General features: G+C 41.6%; 2 protein-coding genes and 1 long non-coding RNA gene across 3 annotated transcripts; 2 read left to right on the plus strand and 1 right to left on the minus strand.

The window, feature by feature from the left end:
- Nucleotides 1–126: 126 nt before the first annotated feature.
- On the minus strand, nucleotides 127–1,739 carry LOC143169277 (uncharacterized). The gene is made up of 2 exons (XR_012996872.1): nucleotides 1,542–1,739; nucleotides 127–327 (listed from the first exon to the last, which is right to left on the minus strand). It is a non-coding gene; the product is annotated as an uncharacterized LOC143169277 (long non-coding RNA).
- Nucleotides 1,740–3,932: 2,193 nt separating this feature from the next.
- Nucleotides 3,933–9,891, plus strand: LOC143169276 (keratin, type I cytoskeletal 17-like). The gene is made up of 8 exons (XM_076356580.1): nucleotides 3,933–4,724; nucleotides 5,498–5,580; nucleotides 6,041–6,197; nucleotides 6,845–7,006; nucleotides 7,371–7,496; nucleotides 7,720–7,946; nucleotides 8,738–9,066; nucleotides 9,533–9,891. The coding sequence occupies exons 1-8, from the start codon at nucleotides 3,984–3,986 to the stop codon at nucleotides 9,556–9,558; spliced, it is 1,851 nt and encodes a 616-aa protein (XP_076212695.1). The 5' UTR covers nucleotides 3,933–3,983; the 3' UTR covers nucleotides 9,559–9,891.
- Nucleotides 9,892–14,909: 5,018 nt separating this feature from the next.
- Nucleotides 14,910–18,851, plus strand: LOC143169364 (keratin, type I cytoskeletal 19-like). The gene is made up of 8 exons (XM_076356697.1): nucleotides 14,910–15,478; nucleotides 16,296–16,378; nucleotides 16,571–16,727; nucleotides 16,923–17,084; nucleotides 17,448–17,573; nucleotides 17,669–17,895; nucleotides 18,054–18,145; nucleotides 18,565–18,851. Exons 1-8 carry the CDS (start codon nucleotides 14,984–14,986, stop codon nucleotides 18,582–18,584), a joined length of 1,362 nt encoding a protein of 453 aa, XP_076212812.1. The 5' UTR covers nucleotides 14,910–14,983; the 3' UTR covers nucleotides 18,585–18,851.
- The last annotated feature ends 100 nt before the right edge of the window (nucleotides 18,852–18,951 follow it).

An 18,951-nucleotide genomic window follows, 5' to 3' on the forward strand; every position in this document is an offset into this window, starting at 1 on the left:
TAGGTGAAAACAGATCCTCTCTTCTTACAAAAACTTCTGGTAAGAGTGATGGGAAGAGATTATTAAATAGATCAAGAGAATAAACTGCAGCACTTGCCTGAGGCATGGCATCAGAATGACAATGAATTAAGGGGAAATGTTTTAATTTTTCGGTGCAGACACAAAAGTGAGAATACATTTTCTCCAGGTCTGTTTTGAATGCAGCAGCTCCAGCCTGTTGTAAAAGTCTCCCAGTTTTGCTAAAATATATAGCAGCGTGGGCTGCTCACGGAGTTTGTCTTCATTCTGATGCTAGGCAGTCACTTCTTTGATAAATATCATGGAGGCCTGATTAAAAGAAAAACAATAACAGAGAGAGAGTGAAAGAATGTCGGCTGTACTTGAAACGTGGCATGTGCTGAGCTTAACAAGAAGCAGTACACAATGTCAAAACATTCAGATACTCTGCAGACTGAGTAATGCTGGTAGCTGTGGTAATAAATGTCCTTATTCTGGCCTGATTTGGAAACAGCAATGTTATATAGCATACTGGATGCTGTATCAACACAAAAACATTAGGAAAGAGAAAGAAAAGGTCCTAAAATTGCCAGTTCCTTTTAGGTAATTCCATAAATTATAAACTTTGCATCAGAGAACAAAAATTCTTGAAGGCTCTTTAAATGAGCTCAGAAAGGAAAAATTCATCCTGTCCACAGAATGGATCTTCTCTGGTTTGTACATATTTGCACAGTTAAATATTTAATAGTCAATAGATTAAAATATGCCAGGAGGGAATTCAATGTATGCAATTTTACAAGAGGATGAAGTACTCATAGTTCACCTGTCTTTTTCAGGTACCTCAGTATTATAGTCCAGAGAGACATACTACCTTTTTGAGAACATAGTGACTGTGAAAGAAACAAAATATCACAAGGGAAATTTTTCAGCTGTTAAGAATACAGCATATCCTAATAGCCAGCAGGATTTCTATAAAAAGCACTAAGATTGAACTACTAAGAAAAATGAAATAATAGCAACAGTAAAGACAAAAAAGGAACATCCTATGAGCATACGACTTAAAAGCTCCCAAAGATCTAAAGGCAAAATCTTTTGTGTTCCTCCTTTATATATAAGTAGTGGTAATAATATAGAACTAAAATGAAATTTTGAGGCTATCTAAAGTTCTCCACCCTCAATGGCTTGACTGTTTCTTTTCTTTCATTGCTTTTATTTTTTAAAGTAGTTTCCAAGCATACAATAAGAGATGCCCTTATCAGAAGAACCTTCGAGTATGAACAAGTCCCTGCTGTGAACAAGTACATATAGAAAAAAACAACCTATAAATAAAATAGGAAACAATGTACGTTCTCAGAAAGTACATAAACAGATTAAGAGACTCTTTTGGCAAATGTTTTTACTCCTGTTTTAATAATTCCAGAGAATTTTTTGCTCATTATCACTAACAAACCCATAGATTGTTCTAGCTTGTCTATGAAAAGCATCTATAAGGAATATCACTGGAATCACTGATGGAAATTTGAATGATAATCAATTTTACTTACCATAGTGGAATTTGTGAAAAAGGGCCCCCATTGACCAAAATGACATTACCCAGACACAAAGGCAAAACACCACTAAAAAGAAAAAACATTTTGCATATAGTAAACTACATCTTTCAGCACCAATAACAGAACATGCACAAGCCCAGAAACTGTGTTTATGCTGCTGAGGTGACACTACCATCCTCCAGCTGTGAATCAAGGAGAAATTATCACATCATCAAGCTTCTTGAAATCTTTCATCATCCGAGCCATTGAGTATATCAAATAGCAAGATAAAATCAGAGAGCTTTTGAAAGAGATTGCATAAGCAGCAATAAAGCAATGCTGGCAAAAGCACAGTGCAATGGATTCAGTCAGAAAATGTTAAATAATCCTTCATTTAACATAAAAAAGACCAGAAGTTAAAAGGCAGAAATACAGTTTGTAAAAGAATCATGCACATGGAGACTGATAGCAGAGTGTAAAAAGCAGCAGCAACATACAATCAACTTCCAAATCAAGGTGACCTTTGGAAAGCAAGGACTGCACTGCATTGCCATCTACAAGAGGTCTTTCTGAAGATGCTGAGGAAAGGACAGCAGACAACAAACGATAGTTCCTCAAATGTGCCCTTCTTTGTCCCCTGCACCTGAGGTTTAGGGGGAGATTGCTAAATTTCGTAAATACCTTACAGTCATTAGAGGATCAGTAACCAGAGAGGAAGAAAGGCAATGAAGACATTTCAGTAACACAGAACAAAACTGTCACTGAAAAAATGTACACGTTCTTCCAAGCAAACTGTAACAGTTTGGGGTCCATCTACAGCAAGGCCACAAATGCTGATGGTTTTGCTGTTGTTTGCAATTAAGTGGTAGGGACTGGCTGTTTGCATGAATGACATCTCTACTGTATTAAAAAAAAAGATGTAAGTTTCTCATAAAAGCTTGCAGTGTAAGAACAGAGCTAAGTGGATGCTGAGGAAATGAGATTCTGCATTTGAACCAGAATATTTAGTTTTCACCCAGGACAAAGATGAACCATTATAACACAAGCGTATTTTTTTTTGTGTTAGTCATCTGGAATCAGTCAGTCAGTCGGCACAGGTTGCCCGAACCCAGACTCTTCTTAGATTTTTCAGAAACATGCAATTCTGTCTTCAGATACTCTGCTTTAGCATAAAATCTAACAACTGAGAATGAAAACCATTTACAAGTCCATCTTGGGTAAACTTCTGGGGATCGGTGCAAGACTGAAGTATGGTGTAATTTCTTTTGTGGTCTCAACAGTCTGATTTCAACTGATTTGTGTAAAAAGCCTTTCAACTTTTCTCTCAGGATACTATTTTAGAGTCTCAAGGATCTCTGCATTATGAGCAGTACATATAATTACTCTATCATCTGCAATATATAACATAATAACAATAGAGAGAATGAGCAGCTTTATATTAAACCATAAAAGGTCTTCCCACACAGTAGTTTATAGGTCATTGTCTGCATTAATACAGCTTCCAATTGTGCTACAGTTGAGTTTATAATACAATTAAAGTATCCTTAATCTTCCTACTATTTCAGATCAACAGCTCTTTGGTGAAAAAAATCCAATATTTTTTTTCTCTTTGATTTCTAGGACTTAGCTATCTAGTGTACTGTCCTATCACTTTCTTCACAAAGGAAGGATTTTGATTTTTAAATAAGAATCCCACTGCATTGCTTGAAAGAGGCTTCTCATATAAATAAATATGTTCTCTAAGTGATGGCAGGGATACACAAGTTGAACAATCTAAATAGACAAGTCATACAGTCCTATTAATAAAACTCTTGCACTATCATGTATAGTGAGAAAAAGAATATAAGCAGTGTAGAAGATCTTAAATGCACAAAATATGAAAGAGCAAAAGAAAACAATAGTCTTTGACAATAGCAGCTACAAAAATCTTAGCAAAGAAAGATTAATAATTGAACAAATAAACGCACAATCTAACATGAGTGATTTGGGCCTCATCTTTCTTTTAGGGAAGAACTGAGAACAAAAATTCTCTCTGTACAGTTCCATCAGGTATACATTATCTCAACATTAGCTCCAACAGGATCCTGTATAAAGTGGCTTTTCTGTCGTAAAGCAGATCCAGGCTGCATGAGGCAAAACACTACCTGTTCCAGAAAAAGCTAAATGAAAAGAATGCCACCCAAAAGAAATGAAATGTTCAGTCTTAAACAAACACCATAAACCCAGCAATGGGCTAGATTGCCTGAGATATCAGCACAAAAATACTGTTCGGCAAATTATTCTTGGCACAAACAACAAGGTTGGTAAATGCCCTGAGAGAAGGAAACACCCTGATGGTGACACCCGCTGTCAAAAGTATAAATAGAGAGCGCTGGGGATGAAAATTTGCAGTCCTGAATCTTATCAGGCTGTGCACCTAAATTTGGGATTGTGGTTAGACTCTTACCTGCTGTCACTATGAGCTGCGGCACTAAGTCTTCGACTAGTACCACTAGAATTAGCAGTGGAGGTGGTGGTGGTGGTGGAGCATGTAGTGGTGGAGGTGGTGGAGGGGGCAGCAGCTGTGGAGTACGTAAGTCTGGTGGATACTCCTCAGTGTCCTCTAGAAGATACACCTCTTCTGGAGGAAGCGGAGGCTTTTCTGGGAGAAGCTTTGGTGGAGGAGTTTCCAGGAACAACTATGGAGGGGGCTTTAGCAGTGGCAGTTGTGGAAGGATTAGCCGCAGTAGCTATGGTGGGAGAATGAGTGGTGGTAGTTATGGAGGAGGAATGGTCTGTGGAAATATGGGAGGAGGATTTGGATCAGGTGGGGGTGGTTTTGGAGGAATGGGATGTGGTTATGGATCTGGCCTCGGTGGAGGTAGTTTTGGTGGTGGTGGCTATAGTGGAGGTGGATTTAGTGGCTTCGGGGGTAGTGGTGGCTTTGGTGGTGGCAGCTTTGGTGGTGGTGGCTATAGTGGAGGTAGTTTTGGTGGAATGGGGTTTGGTGAAGATGCCGGCTTGCTCTCCACAAATGAAAAGCTGACCATGCAGAACCTTAACGATCGCCTGGCTTCTTACTTGGATAAAGTGCGACGCTTGGAGGATGAAAATACTCAGCTTGAACAACTGATCAGGGAGTGGTATAAAAATCAAGGTCCCACTTGTACCAGGGACTACAGCCAATATTACAGAACAATTGAAGAACTGCAAAACCAGGTATGATGTAATTTGACTAACTTTGAACAGATTCTCATTAGAACGGCACTTGCCTCCTGCAGCACAATATCCCTATTTGGGGCGATATATTCCCTTGTTTTAGCCAGGAAGCAGACTGGTGTGGTGACAAAGCCTGACTACCAGTTTTTCTCTGCTGTGGGTGATATGCATATTCTGGCACGCTTGTATTTGGCGCAGGTAGCATTGTTTGGTGCAATGGCAGATCATTACTAGGGCACCCATTGTGGGGCCTGTCCAGTGCTCCCTTCAACGCTGTGCTCTTGCTTGTTTTTTCCTCACTCTCTTGAACAGGATATAATCATTGCTTGCTTATGTTGTGCTACTAATGGTCATATTAATTGCATCTTTTTGTGAATATACAGGATGAGCCAATACGTGCATTTAGTCTAATTCTAGCCCTCAGCCATTTAATAGTCCCGTATCCCCTACATGAATATGGTTGTTGCCAAATGCAATGGTAATTATGCTTTCCCACTGTTTTTGGAATAAGAGGAGTTTATTTAGTTATTCTTTCCAACAAGGCATTACATCTTTAATGGATATTTGTAAACCAAAATTGACAGCAAAGGCACTTTCTTTTAACTGGAAGCAATAACTCTTCTCTCTATATATAGCTCCTGCAGCACTAGTCAGGCTTGACATTACCATAAAGATATTCTGAAATGTGTTTCTGCACAGGTATTTCTTCCCTCTATCTGTGTGTCGGACTGAAAAGACAACTGACCAAATAACATCTGCCCTCTCCCTTTCAGATTGTTTGTGCAAATGTGGACCTTAACAAGATCCTTCTTGACATTGACAACACCAGAATGACTGTGGATGACTTCAGACTGAAGTGAGTCTTTCCCTTCCTGTCTCATTCCATCTTGCCTCCCTTTACCCTCCATGAGTTCATATTGCCAATTAATCTTTGTAGATGCTATAGCCTTTGGCTCCAATGACAGAATATACAATTATTGGGAAAAGCATTCTGAGAATGATTTTGTTAGTCTTTCATTATTATTTTTCTCCAGATAAGTTATTGAAGAGTGCCATTTAAAGGACTACATTTTAAGTTCCTCCATCCTTGCATGTAGATTTATAAGCATAATCCTCATCATATAAATCTCATAGAGAGAAACTCTACTGAAATCAAACAAAGCTATTGGAGATGGAAAGAGAATTAGGTCTTTTCTTTTAAGAATTGAGCAATGGGATTAAATACCAAAGACGTACTGATGGGAACTGTTCATAATCAAGATAACAAACAAAGAGGTCTGGCAGCACTTTTACTATCTTTCTTGTCTGTCATTTAGGTATGAAACTGAATATACTCTCCACCAGAGTGTGGCAAGTGATATTAATGGATTACGTCCGCTTTTGGATCAACTGACTCTAGCCAGATCTGACTTGGAGACACAGTTTGAATCCCTAAAAGAGGAACTGATCTGTCTCAAGAAGAACCACGAAGAGGTAAGTTTCTCCACACTTTAAAATAGTAACTAATGAAAACTCAACACTCAGAGAATTTCCTGTGGATTTCTTCCACTAGCAGTAACCAGATTTTGGCCGCTGGCTTTGATCATACAACTTGACACAATCTGGCTTTGATTTTCAGGAGTATGTAGCATCCATAGCTGCCCGCAAATGATGTAAAAAGACACCTAGGTCAACATGTGGCAAAATGAGATCAGGGAAATGAATGGCTTTCAGTACAAAGTACAATTTTGTTGATGAACTCATGGAAAGAAAATTGGTTAGAATATATGGACGAGTCAAAAGAAAATATTTATACTAGCTGCAATGATTTTTCCCATTGAGAAGAAAAACACATAAAAGGATTTTCACAAAGAGCACGCTGCATAGAATTCCTTATGACCCTGAGGAGAAAATGTCAGGGTCAATTTGTATGTGGTGCCTGGCTACTGTGCACTGTAAAGTTTGGCTTAGGAATGGCCAAATTGTTCCCTTTCATGACAGGGGCAGATGAGGCCCCCTTTGTAGGAGCGATACGGCTGTGTGAGGATTTGTGTCCCTTTCTTTTCCTTTATTTGAAACTACATTTCTCCTTACCTTCACCCCTTGAGAACCTGGTGGGTTTTTCTGTGGTTTTTTTTCAGGAAATGAAAGGACTGCAAACACAGTCTGGTGGTGATGTCAACGTGGAGGTCAATGCTACTCCTGGCATTAATTTGATGGAAAAATTAAATGAAATGCGTTGTGAATATGAACGGCTTATTGAGAACAACCGGAGAGAGGTGGAAAGCTGGTATGAAACCAAGGTAAAGCACAGCGTTTTTTCAGTTACTAAATCTTTCACAAAGAACCGGACCTATTTACATCCAGCAGAGGAAAGACAACTTATCATGTATTATTTAAGGGACTTTAAATGACTTTAAGCAGTTTACTGTAACAGGTCAGTTCTGGAGTATTAAGGTTATGTGTAAAGCATGTAGAATCTCTGTGTTCCAGTAGCAAGGTGAATTACACAGAGTGAGTTAGCAGAGTGGCATGTGGGAAATACACGGTCAGTCTGCATTAGATCTTTCTTCACTCTTATGGATTGCTTTCTCAATGCTTTTATGATAACCCCACAATGTTTTCTTATTATCAAAAATGCCTCAATTTTGTATGTGAATTTTTCAGATGGAGGAAGTTAATCAACAAGTCCACTCAAGTGGCCAAGAGATACAATCAAGCAACCAACAGATCTCTGAGCTGAGACGTGAATATCAAAGCCTGGAAATTGAGCTGCAGTCGCAAATCAGCATGGTAAGTAAAGGTATTTGCTTCTGCTTCACCTGTGACACAGGCTGTATGTGTCACTAGAATGAAAGAATGGTTACACCTAGAAAGTACTCTATCTGTAGAGAATGGGATACTTATCTTCAAAGATATGCTTTTTTCTGGTTTGTGAAGATCTCCAATTTTTCCACAAAAATGAGTTAAACTTGCCACATTCCCATAAACACTGTATTTTGTTTTCCATTTGCAGGTAGACTCTTTGCAGTCCAGCTTGGAAGACACAGAACGTCGCTACAACATGCAGCTGCAGCAGATCCAGTGTATGATCGGCCCCTTGGAGGAGGAGCTGGCCAGCATCCGCTGTGAGATGGAGAGTCAGAATGAAGAGTACAAGATGCTCCTGGGCATCAAGACCCGCCTGGAACAGGAGATTGCTCAGTACCGGGCACTGCTTGAGGAAGGGCAGCAAGACCTTGTGTATGTAAACTGACAAAAGAACACAGCTTTATGTGAAACCCACGGTTGCTAGTTTAGTCACAAAGACAGGAAACTAACAGTCTAGATTTGCAAAACAGATTTTGTACTGAAATGAGGCTAATTCAGCTATCTTGACCAATCGCCTCCCAGGTTTGAGGTACTATACATTTCTTGGCAAACCTGTTCAGAATATAAATCATGTGAGGAAAAATTAATGCAGGAATTCTGAACTACCGATTTGGGGCTGGACAGGGAAACCCACATACAGAACCTTACCTTTACCCTGGTTCCAGAAAAGGCCAGGAACTGAACAGACAGAAGTCACCTTGGAAAAGACTGTAAGCAGGAAAATGACCATAGTTTTCTAAACCTTCATAAAAGTCTCAGGGTGCAATTCTCTGAAAGTTCAAGCTACTTCGGTTTCCCTTATGCAGTGAGCCTGCTTCTGCTTTTAAGTGGCGCCTGAAAGAACAGCTAAAGCTTCATTTTCTGCCTTTCCAATTTGGAGAGCAGTGACACCATACACTGATAAAGCAGCAATGCTAAATCTTGCAAGAAATATCTGAGCAGAATGTGGGAAAAGCAAAAACTCTTGCATTCAAGCTGTAATTGAAAGGGACGTTGATTTTTGGCACTGCATCGGTTGTCTTGCTGATCTGTGCTAGGTTCTAAAAAGGAGAAGTAGACAAAAGAAGTGCAGACTTCCGTGCAGTATCTGTAGACAGATTTCCTTCTGAGATGAAAAATGCATTTGATTAACTTTTTTTCTCCTTCTTTCTCTCTCTTTGCAGAATCCCACCAGGAGGCATGGGAGGAGGCGTGGGAGGTTGTAGAATAGGAGGTGGTGGCTATTCTTCTGGAGGAGGAAGAGGAGGAGGTGGTAGCATGAGTGGTGGATATGGAGGTGGTGGCATTTCCTCCGGCAGCGGAATGGGAGGAGGAATGGGAGGAGGAATGGGAGGAGGAAGTGGAGGAATAGGAGGGGGAAGTGGTGGTGGATGCAGTAGTATTGTTGGAGGAGGAGGAGGAGGAGGAAGGATCTCAGGAGGTGTCAGCAGTTCCCACTCCTACTCTTCATCTTCCCAGTCTCAGGCCTGCAGGAGTGGTGGTGAAAGCCAAGGTGAGAATTGTTGTATGGTCACACTGTTCTCTCAGTCCCATCCTTACTAATTTATACCCTGTATCAACATACTTTTCTGGAGGTAAACAGTACCGAGGATAAACTAAAATTTCTGGGAAGTGTTAGATTTACTTTTATTAAAAATTCTTTCCTCTTTGTGTGCAAAGGATCAACTCCACTTAAGAAAGAGAAGTGGAGTTGAATTCAATTTCTATTCAATTTTGTGGGTGACATCAGCTAATCATGTAGTTAAAACCCCAGCTGTTTTTCTTCACACCTCTCATTTTTTGCAGAACCTCACAAATACCGCTGCTTTTGTACCATGCTGAAGTTTTCCTTTATGCTTTTGGAATGCTTATCGTCACCTATCACAAAATCAAGCTTCTTTTCTGTCTGGTAAATACTGGTGCCTCAGAGATTCAGTACCAGTACTGAAGAAATTAATGCTTTCTTTATTTCTAAACAGGGTATGGAAGAAAATCTTTTGACTAAGAATATACATTGAGGATCCTACAGTGCAAGACCTTTCAAACAGAAATTGGCCCAAATCCTCTACATTCCCCATGCTCCTGAGGAAAGACAGATACTCTTAACAGTTCCTCAACGTTGCTGATGCCATCTATCCAAAAAGGCCCATCAGAGCTACTCAGATGGGCCACCTGCCCACCTGCCATGCATGCTATGCGCTGCTTCTGCCCGGAATGCTTTGTGGCTTCAATCATTGGCACTTGAGCTACTTGCTTTACAGATTCAACCTGTTTGTTACTTGGGTTGTTCTGTATCAGGAAAATGTCGCTAATAAAACTTCATTTCTGTCTGATGCAACCAGAGTCTTATGTGTAGGTTTTCTTCCATTCTGTAGGTGTAAACGCTTAAAAAGAAAGTACAAAGCCATGCCAACACATGCCTCCAGGTAGAAAAGCTGATGATACATTACAATAGTTGATAATGACATTTAGAGTTAAAGCACAATTTCTGAGCATTCAGGGCAGATCATAATCTTCTTGGAGCATCCTGTGCTGCGCCTTTGTTTTTTAATAACGTGCCATATACTCTTGTGGAGCTGAGCTCTAAGACTCAATAGCAGTTGAATATCAGCCCAGAACAGACTGCAGAATCTCAGCACTGTATGAATGCTAATAAAGTTGGCATCAAATGAGTGCCCACCCAGGCCTGACACAAAGAAACATGAATGATTACAGAACCATGATTGTAAAATGAACGGAATGTTTCAATTTGTGATTCACAAAAACTTATCTGACACTCATCAGTTTAAACTGGAAATGCACAAACTAGGGATCTGTTTTTGAACAGACAAGTAAAAGAAGTTTAAAGGAAATATAATTTACAGGATCTTTACAAAGTTCTCCTCCATAAAATGTTAATCCTAACAGCAATATTTGCCTTCTACCTGTGACAAATGAAGTACATGCAAAAGTACCTGGAATGTTTACTTTTGGATATAGGAAGATCTGTACTGTGAAGAAAATTAACATAAACTCTTTCAGCCACATCCAACTGTTACTTAAAAACATTCCTGACTACAGTTTGCAAAAAATTTGGTTGCTTGGCTGCTGCAACAGCTCAGAGCAACTCAACAAACAAATAATCAGAAAGCACTCTCTTGTTATTAGCTATCTTTTGGGAGTTGCATTTGCTTCTGTCCGGCTTTTTTATACGCTTTTTTATAGTCATTATTTCAAAGAAATTATAGTATAGCTTTCTCCAGTGACTGGGACAACTTTGTTCATGAAAACAAACAGTAGCTTGTTTCATTGCAGCCCACCCCCATGGATAAAACCCATTTCCAGAGACTTAGTTGAAAAAAATAACTTTGCCTTCTGGAGACTAACAAACTCAGAGATCAAAGGAAATGAAATGTATTGTCCTAGGCCTTTCAAAGCACTCTCTTGTGCACGTTTGAGGAATCTCAGGAATTTCTGCATGATATTTTGGAGGAGAGAGGGCTGCCAAAGTAGGCAGATCATAAACCACAGATTTATTAATTTTAATGAGAAGTTAGCATCTCAATTCCTCATTTGAAGTCAACTAAGACTCATTTGAAAGTCTTAGTCCATTGTACAGCTACCACCTAGGCAACACAGAACACACGTCAACAATAGGCTGTGCAGCTCGCAAGTAAACCCAGCAATGGAAAACCTGGAAAGGAACATAAAATACTAGTGCCTGCCCAGCATGCCAGTCTCTCTGAGTTGCCCCCTGAGGCAGGTTCAGCTCACACAGCTGTTTGCAGAAGGCTCTGTCGTAACCTGGCCAAGACAGGATGTCTATGGTGAAGCTAAGTTTTAAAAAAAGGCACACAGCGGTCCGAGCTCCAAAGGCTAGCAGAGTATCCCGGGCAAACGAGGGGCCAAAATTACCCTGAGGCTGCACAAGTGAAGGGTATATTTCACCTGTACATGAACTTGCAGGCTTAACTGCTGATGTGTGTGCTCAGGGAGTGGCCTCTAGTGGTGAATAAAGAGTCAAAGAAAATGTGGTTTGTGTGGAAGAGGAGCTAGCACCATTGATTAAAGGTAAAACAAGTCAATGCACAAGGGTGTGGATCGAGAGAATAGATGCAAAATTAATTTCCAGAAATACAGGTCACATTGCCATGCAAACTTTCTCAACCCATGGAAACCATTCAGGGAAATAGAAATACTTGACCTACACCAAACTGAAGTCTGTATTTGTTTGTGTTGTGCTTGCATGAACTAGGTTTTGCAGACTTGTTAAACAGACTTTGTGCGACACAAATATTTTCAGTGACATACAACAGGAATAATGAGATTCTAGTAATGCTGATTTCTATTTCTTTGTTTTAGATACTTGGAGTACACTCATCATCTAGAAAGAAATGTGTTGTTCATAGTAAATGGTATGTGGATTATTTCAAAGTAATCAACTGTGCTTATGCCAGAGCCCTGTAGAGGGTACTGTGTTGTTACCTCTTGCACCTTATATGTTACAACTACCTCCACAGATGTCAATCTACACTTTAAATTAACATTTAAAGAGTATTTATTTTCTCGTAATTACCTTGCTGCCCAACAGGCACTAAGTGCTACACATCATATGGTGAAGTTCAGAAGGGATTGAAATAGGCAGAATGGAGACAGGACCTAGTAAAAGACCCAGTTTGAGGGAATGAAGGATTTTCAGGAGAAAGTCACTGGTGTGGCTAACGAAATTAAAAGAGAGTATGAGAGGGGAATAAGGAATCTCACTGTATCTTGAACAAAGACTGAGGAAAACCCTGTGGATATAGACAGTGAGAATGTCTGGATGAATGGAATACAGCTGGGGTCTTCCATGGAGGACTATGCATTTTGGGGATATGTCCTCTGAAGGTTGTGGCCACAGAGATGAGTCTCCATTCAATATACAGAAGATCAAAATGAAGAACATCACTAATTTCACTGTATCAGTCTAGGGCACATGGATACCCTGGGCTGTACTTTGAGTGCTGTAACTTTGGTGACCCTGTCTCAAAAATAACATGATAGAGCTGGAAAAGATTCAGGGAATGGTGGAAAAGGTATAGAAAAAACTTCTGCATGTGCACTAGGTAGTATCCTAGAGTGTTTCAGCCTCAGAAGGAGGCACATCATGACCAAGGATATGACAGCATTCTCTCTAAACACAGCAGTATGTAAAATCACGACTGACATGAAGGTGTTTCTAATTAAAGTTAGTTGACAAAAAGTTGATAAGTCATAATTTTGTAGATTTTTTCATGATTCAGCTTCACTTTAAGTTCAAAATTTTGTTTCTCTCTTAAGGACTATTTCCCACATATTGAAGTCCCTTTCCTTCTGGAGTCAGAGCTAACTCCTCTAGGTTCTTTGGAAGTCACTGGCAGTACCTACAAGGACGTGCCTTTAGGCAGCTGAATTCAAGCTCTGGGATTCAGCACCTCAAGTTTATATCTCATTGCATATTAAGCCTCTAAAGACTAAGCACTTCTACAGATAGCAGATAACATTCTAGTGGTAACAGTTCACACCTGTCCCCTTCCAACTCAACAATATTTTGTTGACAAGCCTTTCTATATAATTCTTATGATAAAAGAAGAAAATTAGATCTATGGATATACAAAGGCCTATCGTAAAATCATAAACCTATTAAAAAACCCCAAAACAGAAGACTCTACAAGAATATGGCCTTACCCAGGGTGAAGCTGTACTATTTTCAAGTAGTTGTCTGTTGGTTCTCAGGGGCATGGTGGGAGCAGGAATCTTGTTTGTAAGCAGTTTTCTTGGCGCCTGTGCTGCTCCAGGAGACAGGCAGGTAGGAGTGCTGTTTCATGGGGTGTTTGAGAAGCTGAATGGCAGCAGCTACATGCCAAGAGCAAAGCACAATCAAAAGTTGCTCCTGTTCAGGACTTCAGCCCCAGCTCTTTTTACATCCATGGGGCACATACAGGCACGCTGTCTTCAAACTCAAACAATCCTGCTCCCTCCTCTGATGTGTACCTTCATGTGTACAGTGACTCAATCTCTTCTCACTCTTCTTTTGCTAATTTTAATGAGTTTATTTCTTCTTCTGTAATATGGAATCTGTTCCTAAAATACTTCTAGGTTGAATTCATCATCCCTCACTGTGGATAAGCTGATTTTGAGGCGGTAATTCACAGGAGGTTCCACCAGCTCCTTGTGCTTCCTTTGTACTAGCCAAATGACTCTTCTGTAGGACTTATAGTGCCAATATTTAATGCACAGCTGGAAACCCAAGAATTTGTTTCTGTTCAAGGCTTTTCTCAGTTTCATAGAAGCTGGATTAGTAAACATGGAAAAAGCAAGTCCCTGAACATCCCATGTTGCATAGGCAGTGGAAAAAAATACACAATTGTTTCTTACTCTGTGTTTCATGTTGCAAGATATTCTCTCACCGTTGGCAAACACAATTCACTGTAACGAGTGCAGATAATGATTGCATTTTTTCAGATCTAATCTTTGGCACTGTATCTTTTCATCAAACTTTTTTTTACTGCATTATATAATTCAAGGACATATTCTGAGAAATGGCTATTTTTAATACAATTATGAAAATATGAAATATCATAAATTTCTCCTCTCAATTTCTTCTGAGTTCACTTAAACCAGCTAAAATAAAATTAATGGCTGTTTGGTAGGAAAAGATTTAATGTGTTTCCCTTGCAAAATACTACTTTTGTGGCTGTCACCCAGTTTTCTTCAACAAGGAAAATGACTGAAATCACCATCCTGCACTTTCAGAAAAAGTTAAATACCAGCAGGACCTTCCTCAAAATAAGCAGTGACAACAGAGTAAAAAAATCATTGTAAAGTTCTCTTCTATAACAGACATGGGAATGCAGTTTTAAAAATTTATTTTAGTAAATTAAAGTAGATTTCTAATTAGCTAAGGTAACTTTTGAATAAATTAATGAATGAAGAGTCCCATGGAGGCTGCTAGCCTTAAGAATCATTGTCTGTGATCACAGGAGGAAGACAAAAGGTGAAATACTGAATTTCGCCACACAGAAGACTGAAGGAGACAGACAACCAAGGCGGAGCCTTCATTAAATCCTATTACTAGCGATATATTGCCAGATTAATGCAAGCTATGAGATATTATATTATCCAACAAAATACCCAACAAAGAGCCACCCACATAAAATTATAGTGCATGCTTTGTGTGAATCAACACAGACATACTTGAACAGAATGGTAATGCATTTTACTTACCTCAGACAAAATTTCCTTACACATCACTTTTGGCATGAGCACTAAGGCTGGCAAACTTCATGGGAAGCTGGACTGCCTTACAGGTGACACCCACCCAACAAGGTATAAATAGCCATCAGCGAGGACAGAAGGCTGCAGTTTGATTGTCTGTGTCAAGCTGTGCAGCGGGCTTTGCATTTGGGGCTGGATATCTGATTACTTCCACCATGAGCTGCAGCATCAAGAGAACATCCAGTACCTCTTACAGGAGCGGCGGAGGTGGAGGCGTCTGTGGTGGCGGTAGTGGCAGGAGTTCCTCCGTCTCCTGCAGGCAATATGCCTCCTCTGTGATAGGCGGTGGAAGCTATGGTGGGGGAGCATGCAGCATTGGCTACGGAGGGGGCATGAGCGCTGGCAGCCTTGGTGGTGGCTTTGGTGGTGGCCTGGGAGGAGGCTTTGGTGGCGGCCTGGGAGGAGGCTTTGGTGGCGGTTTTGCAGGAGGCTTTGGTGCTGGGGGGGACATCCTTCTGAGCGGCAATGAGAAGGTCACCATGCAGAACCTCAATGACCGCCTGGCTGCCTACCTGGACAAAGTGCGAAGGCTGGAGGAAGAAAATGCTCAGCTTGAGCACCACATCCGGGAGTGGTACAGGAAACAAGCTCCCAGTGTTTCAAAGGACTACACCTCCTACTACCAGACCATCGAACAACTCCAAAATCAGGTAGGAGAGCCCCGACTAACGTGGCTCCATCTCCCGCACGATATGCTCACTTGTAAGGACCTCCTCCTTCCCTCTGGCACTGGCTCTAAAGGGCTGGGAGGGAGCTACTGGGTGGCCTTGCTGGTGGTACCGCAGGCAGAAACCTGCTGAGCTGCGCCTCCCATCTCTTGGGTAAGCAGACCCCCACACCACCCCACAAGCGAAAGGGATGTGCTCTGGGGCACAGCCCGAGGCATCAAGGAGTGCTCCACCAGGCCCAAACACGCTGGCGCACGTAACTGAAATCCCACATTGTACAGGTGGCTCCAAACCAGGCATGTGTGGTTTCCAGTCTTTCCCTCTGCTCCCACCCAGTTCAGCTGGATGGAGTGCAAAGCCAAAGCACCTGGACTGCAAGATCTGGACTCCCTTTGCCTCTGCACTCCCCTACATATACCAGATGGAAGGACCAAGGCCTTGCCTTACAATCAGCTTTTTTTATAATGAGACGAATTACAGCACCAGGGACAAAGGCTACACTTCCTTACACACCCAGAGCGCACAAACCCAGAGGTGTCGGTGATCTCCCAGCATCAATGTTCTTCCATTCTTTCCTCCATCAAAATACTCTTTCACCAGAATGTTTGGGGAAGTCAAAATCTTGCACACACCACTTCCTGTGGCATGGCATTTCAACAGCTTTCTGTGGCCCCTGCATTACTGCAGGAAACAATTCCAAGACCCACAACACCACCCTACCAAAGCTTTGGGTCTTCTTTCCTCTTGTCCTGGATGTCTAGAACACAGAAAGACTCCTCTCCAACTTCCCCTTTTGCAGATCATTTCTGCCACTGTGGACAATAACAGACTGCTTCTGGACATCGATAACAGCAAGATGACTGCTGATGACTTCCGAATGAAGTGAGTACCTCTCTGTGAACCTTATATGTCTTTCAAATCCTGCTCATAACCGAAGGAGACAAGGCAGCACTGCCCCAAGTGGTGTTACTGAGTCTTCATGTTTTATTGGGAAACTGGCCTTGGAAGGATGTGTGCTATTGATTGTCATCATCCCATTTCCCCATTTCTCTGTCTCTCTTCTCTGTGGTACAGGTATGAGAATGAGGTGGTCATCCGTCAGACTGTGGAGGCTGATATTAATGGCTTGAGAAATCTCCTGGATGACCTGACTCTGGTTAGATCTTCACTGGAATCCGAGCTAGAGTCCTTGAAGGATGAGCTGATTGCTCTTAAGAGAAACCATGAGGAGGTACGGTCCAATGATAAATAGCATGGCCAAGACATAGTCCTTTGATTCTTCAGGGTTCCCAAAGTTACATATCAAGTAAATTCCGCCTTATGTCCTGTGATTGTCATTCCTTTGTACCTTGATACTGCTTTGCCCACTCTCCCCAGCAGAAGAAATGACCTGTGCTCCTTGTTTTCCTCTTTGGACTCTCTGCAGGAAATGAGACAGCTGCAGTCTCAAACTGGTGGCGACGTGAGCGTGGAGGTCAATGCTGCCCCTGGCGAAGACTTGACAAAGACACTGAACGACCTGAGAAACGAATATGAGCAGATCATCGAGAAGAACCGCAGAGAGGTTGAGCAGTGGTATGAAGTCAAGGTACGGAGCAATGCACAAAGTGGAGTCTCCTTCTGCGGGAAAACCCAGACACCCTGGTACTGGGCGTGCAATGCCTTTGGCTAAAAGAGGGAGGCTGCTCACCTGCACCTCACTTGCACAGCTGGGGAATGGGAAGGGAAGAGCTGCTGGGGAAAGACTGCGGTGGCAGAGGGGGAGCAGGCCAGGTCTGATGTGCAAAGGTGGGTGGAACGTCAGGATCTATGGAGCAATGACTAGGCTGTCCTCGATGAGGACAGGATGAAAGGGAGAGGCTCCCTGGCTATCTTAGCTCTCAGTCAGCAAATCTGCTCCCTGAGGGGCTTTTCTCACTCAGAAAGCGTGTTTGGGGTTTGACTCCTGCAGATTGAAGAAGTCAACCGCCAGGTCACTTCCAGCAGCCAGGACATCCAGACAAGCAGCCACCAGCTCACTGAACTGAGACGCGAAATGCAGAACCTGGAGATCGAACTGCAGGCGCAGCTCAGCACGGTACGTAGGGCAGGATCGCTGAGGGCTCTTCCCTCCTCGGAATGGGCAGGGAGGGGTAGAGCTCGGGGCCTAAACTCCTGCATTTCCACTTCCAGAAAAACTCTCTGGAAAACTCGTTGGCAGAAACCGAATCTCGCTATGGCTGCCTGCTGCAACAAATCCAAGGGCAGATTAACTCCGTAGAGGAGGAGCTGGCCAGCATCCGCTGTGAGATGGAGAGTCAGAACCAGGAGTATAAAATGCTCCTGGGCATCAAGACTCGCCTGGAACAGGAGATTGCTCAGTACCGGGCACTGCTGCAGGAGGGACAGCAAGACATTGTGTACGTATTCCATATTATAGCAAGGGAATAAAAAGAAATCCTTGTGTACTTAATTACTAATAGATACTTCTTGTCCATGGAGCTGCATCAACGTCTTTTTTGACTGAATATGCAGTGCTTAGGGGTTTTTTGGTGAACTAATTACTCTCCTTTTACAGTGCCTCCCAAGGAGCTTTCCAAGGAGGTGGAAAATCCTCCCATTCATATTCTTCTACTTCCTACTCTCATTCCCAGTGTGGTGACATGACAGGTAAGACAACTTGTAAGAACATGTTTATTAATGGATTACATCTACCCCAATGACTACAATATTTTTTGTCAGAAAAAAGTTTTGTATTTTGGGCTGGGCAACATTCCCAGGTCCAGTAGCCCAGGAGTGAGAGAACCTCATTGACTCTGTCATGGAGGAATCAGGGGTTAAAATACAATAAGTCTTGCCCTTCTCTCTACCTAAATATAAAACACAGTTTATAAACTTTACAGGATGAGTTATGGGTTTTTGCTCATTGGAATAAAAAAAATATGGTTCTGAGAAAGTGCCTAGGATATTGCTGGGCTTGGAGCCTCTGAGCTTCTCTTGCTAACACAGCATGTTAGGTGAAAGAATTCAGTTCAGCAGGAAAGATCAGATTTCCCCTTAAGGCAATGATTTGTTCTGTCTTTACACAGGACAGTCAAGAGTGTGCTAGAGCAATAGCAGTGATGGCATCCTCCAACTAAGAGGCATTGAACATGGACAATGAGAGACTGAACGAAGACTTCTGCAGCACAGCTGATGCAACTCGAACAATTTGGAAGGAGTGTCTGCTCACCTGCCTCCTCACCCCTTCTTCCATTCTGCAATGCTTGCCTTCCTCAACTTGTCTTTGTCAACTAGTTCTTTGTTTAAGGGCTTAAATTCTGCTGATAACACTGCCTCTAATAAAACTTTACTTCTGCAATGCAAATAAAAACAATGTGTCTGAGAAATTTAATTTAACAAACTTTGAATGGGTATTTATCAAGTTAACCAATCAAAAACTGGTTGTCCTATCATACTTTGTAACATATTCTCAA

This window comes from Aptenodytes patagonicus, chromosome 20 (assembly GCF_965638725.1).
Source record: "Aptenodytes patagonicus chromosome 20, bAptPat1.pri.cur, whole genome shotgun sequence".
Lineage (NCBI taxonomy): Eukaryota > Metazoa > Chordata > Aves > Sphenisciformes > Spheniscidae > Aptenodytes > Aptenodytes patagonicus.

Coding starts and splice junctions, on each gene's coding strand:
- LOC143169276 (XM_076356580.1), top strand. CDS start 3,984: ATGAGCTGCGGCACTAAGTCTTCGACTAGTACCACTAGAATTAGCAGT. Junction 4,725..5,497: donor TTGAAGAACTGCAAAACCAG/GTATGATGTAAT, acceptor TCTCCCTTTCAG/ATTGTTTGTGCAAATGTGGA. Junction 7,947..8,737: donor GAAGGGCAGCAAGACCTTGT/GTATGTAAACTG, acceptor CTCTCTTTGCAG/AATCCCACCAGGAGGCATGG.
- LOC143169364 (XM_076356697.1), top strand. CDS start 14,984: ATGAGCTGCAGCATCAAGAGAACATCCAGTACCTCTTACAGGAGCGGC. Junction 17,574..17,668: donor TGCAGGCGCAGCTCAGCACG/GTACGTAGGGCA, acceptor TTCCACTTCCAG/AAAAACTCTCTGGAAAACTC. Junction 18,146..18,564: donor CCAGTGTGGTGACATGACAG/GTAAGACAACTT, acceptor GTCTTTACACAG/GACAGTCAAGAGTGTGCTAG.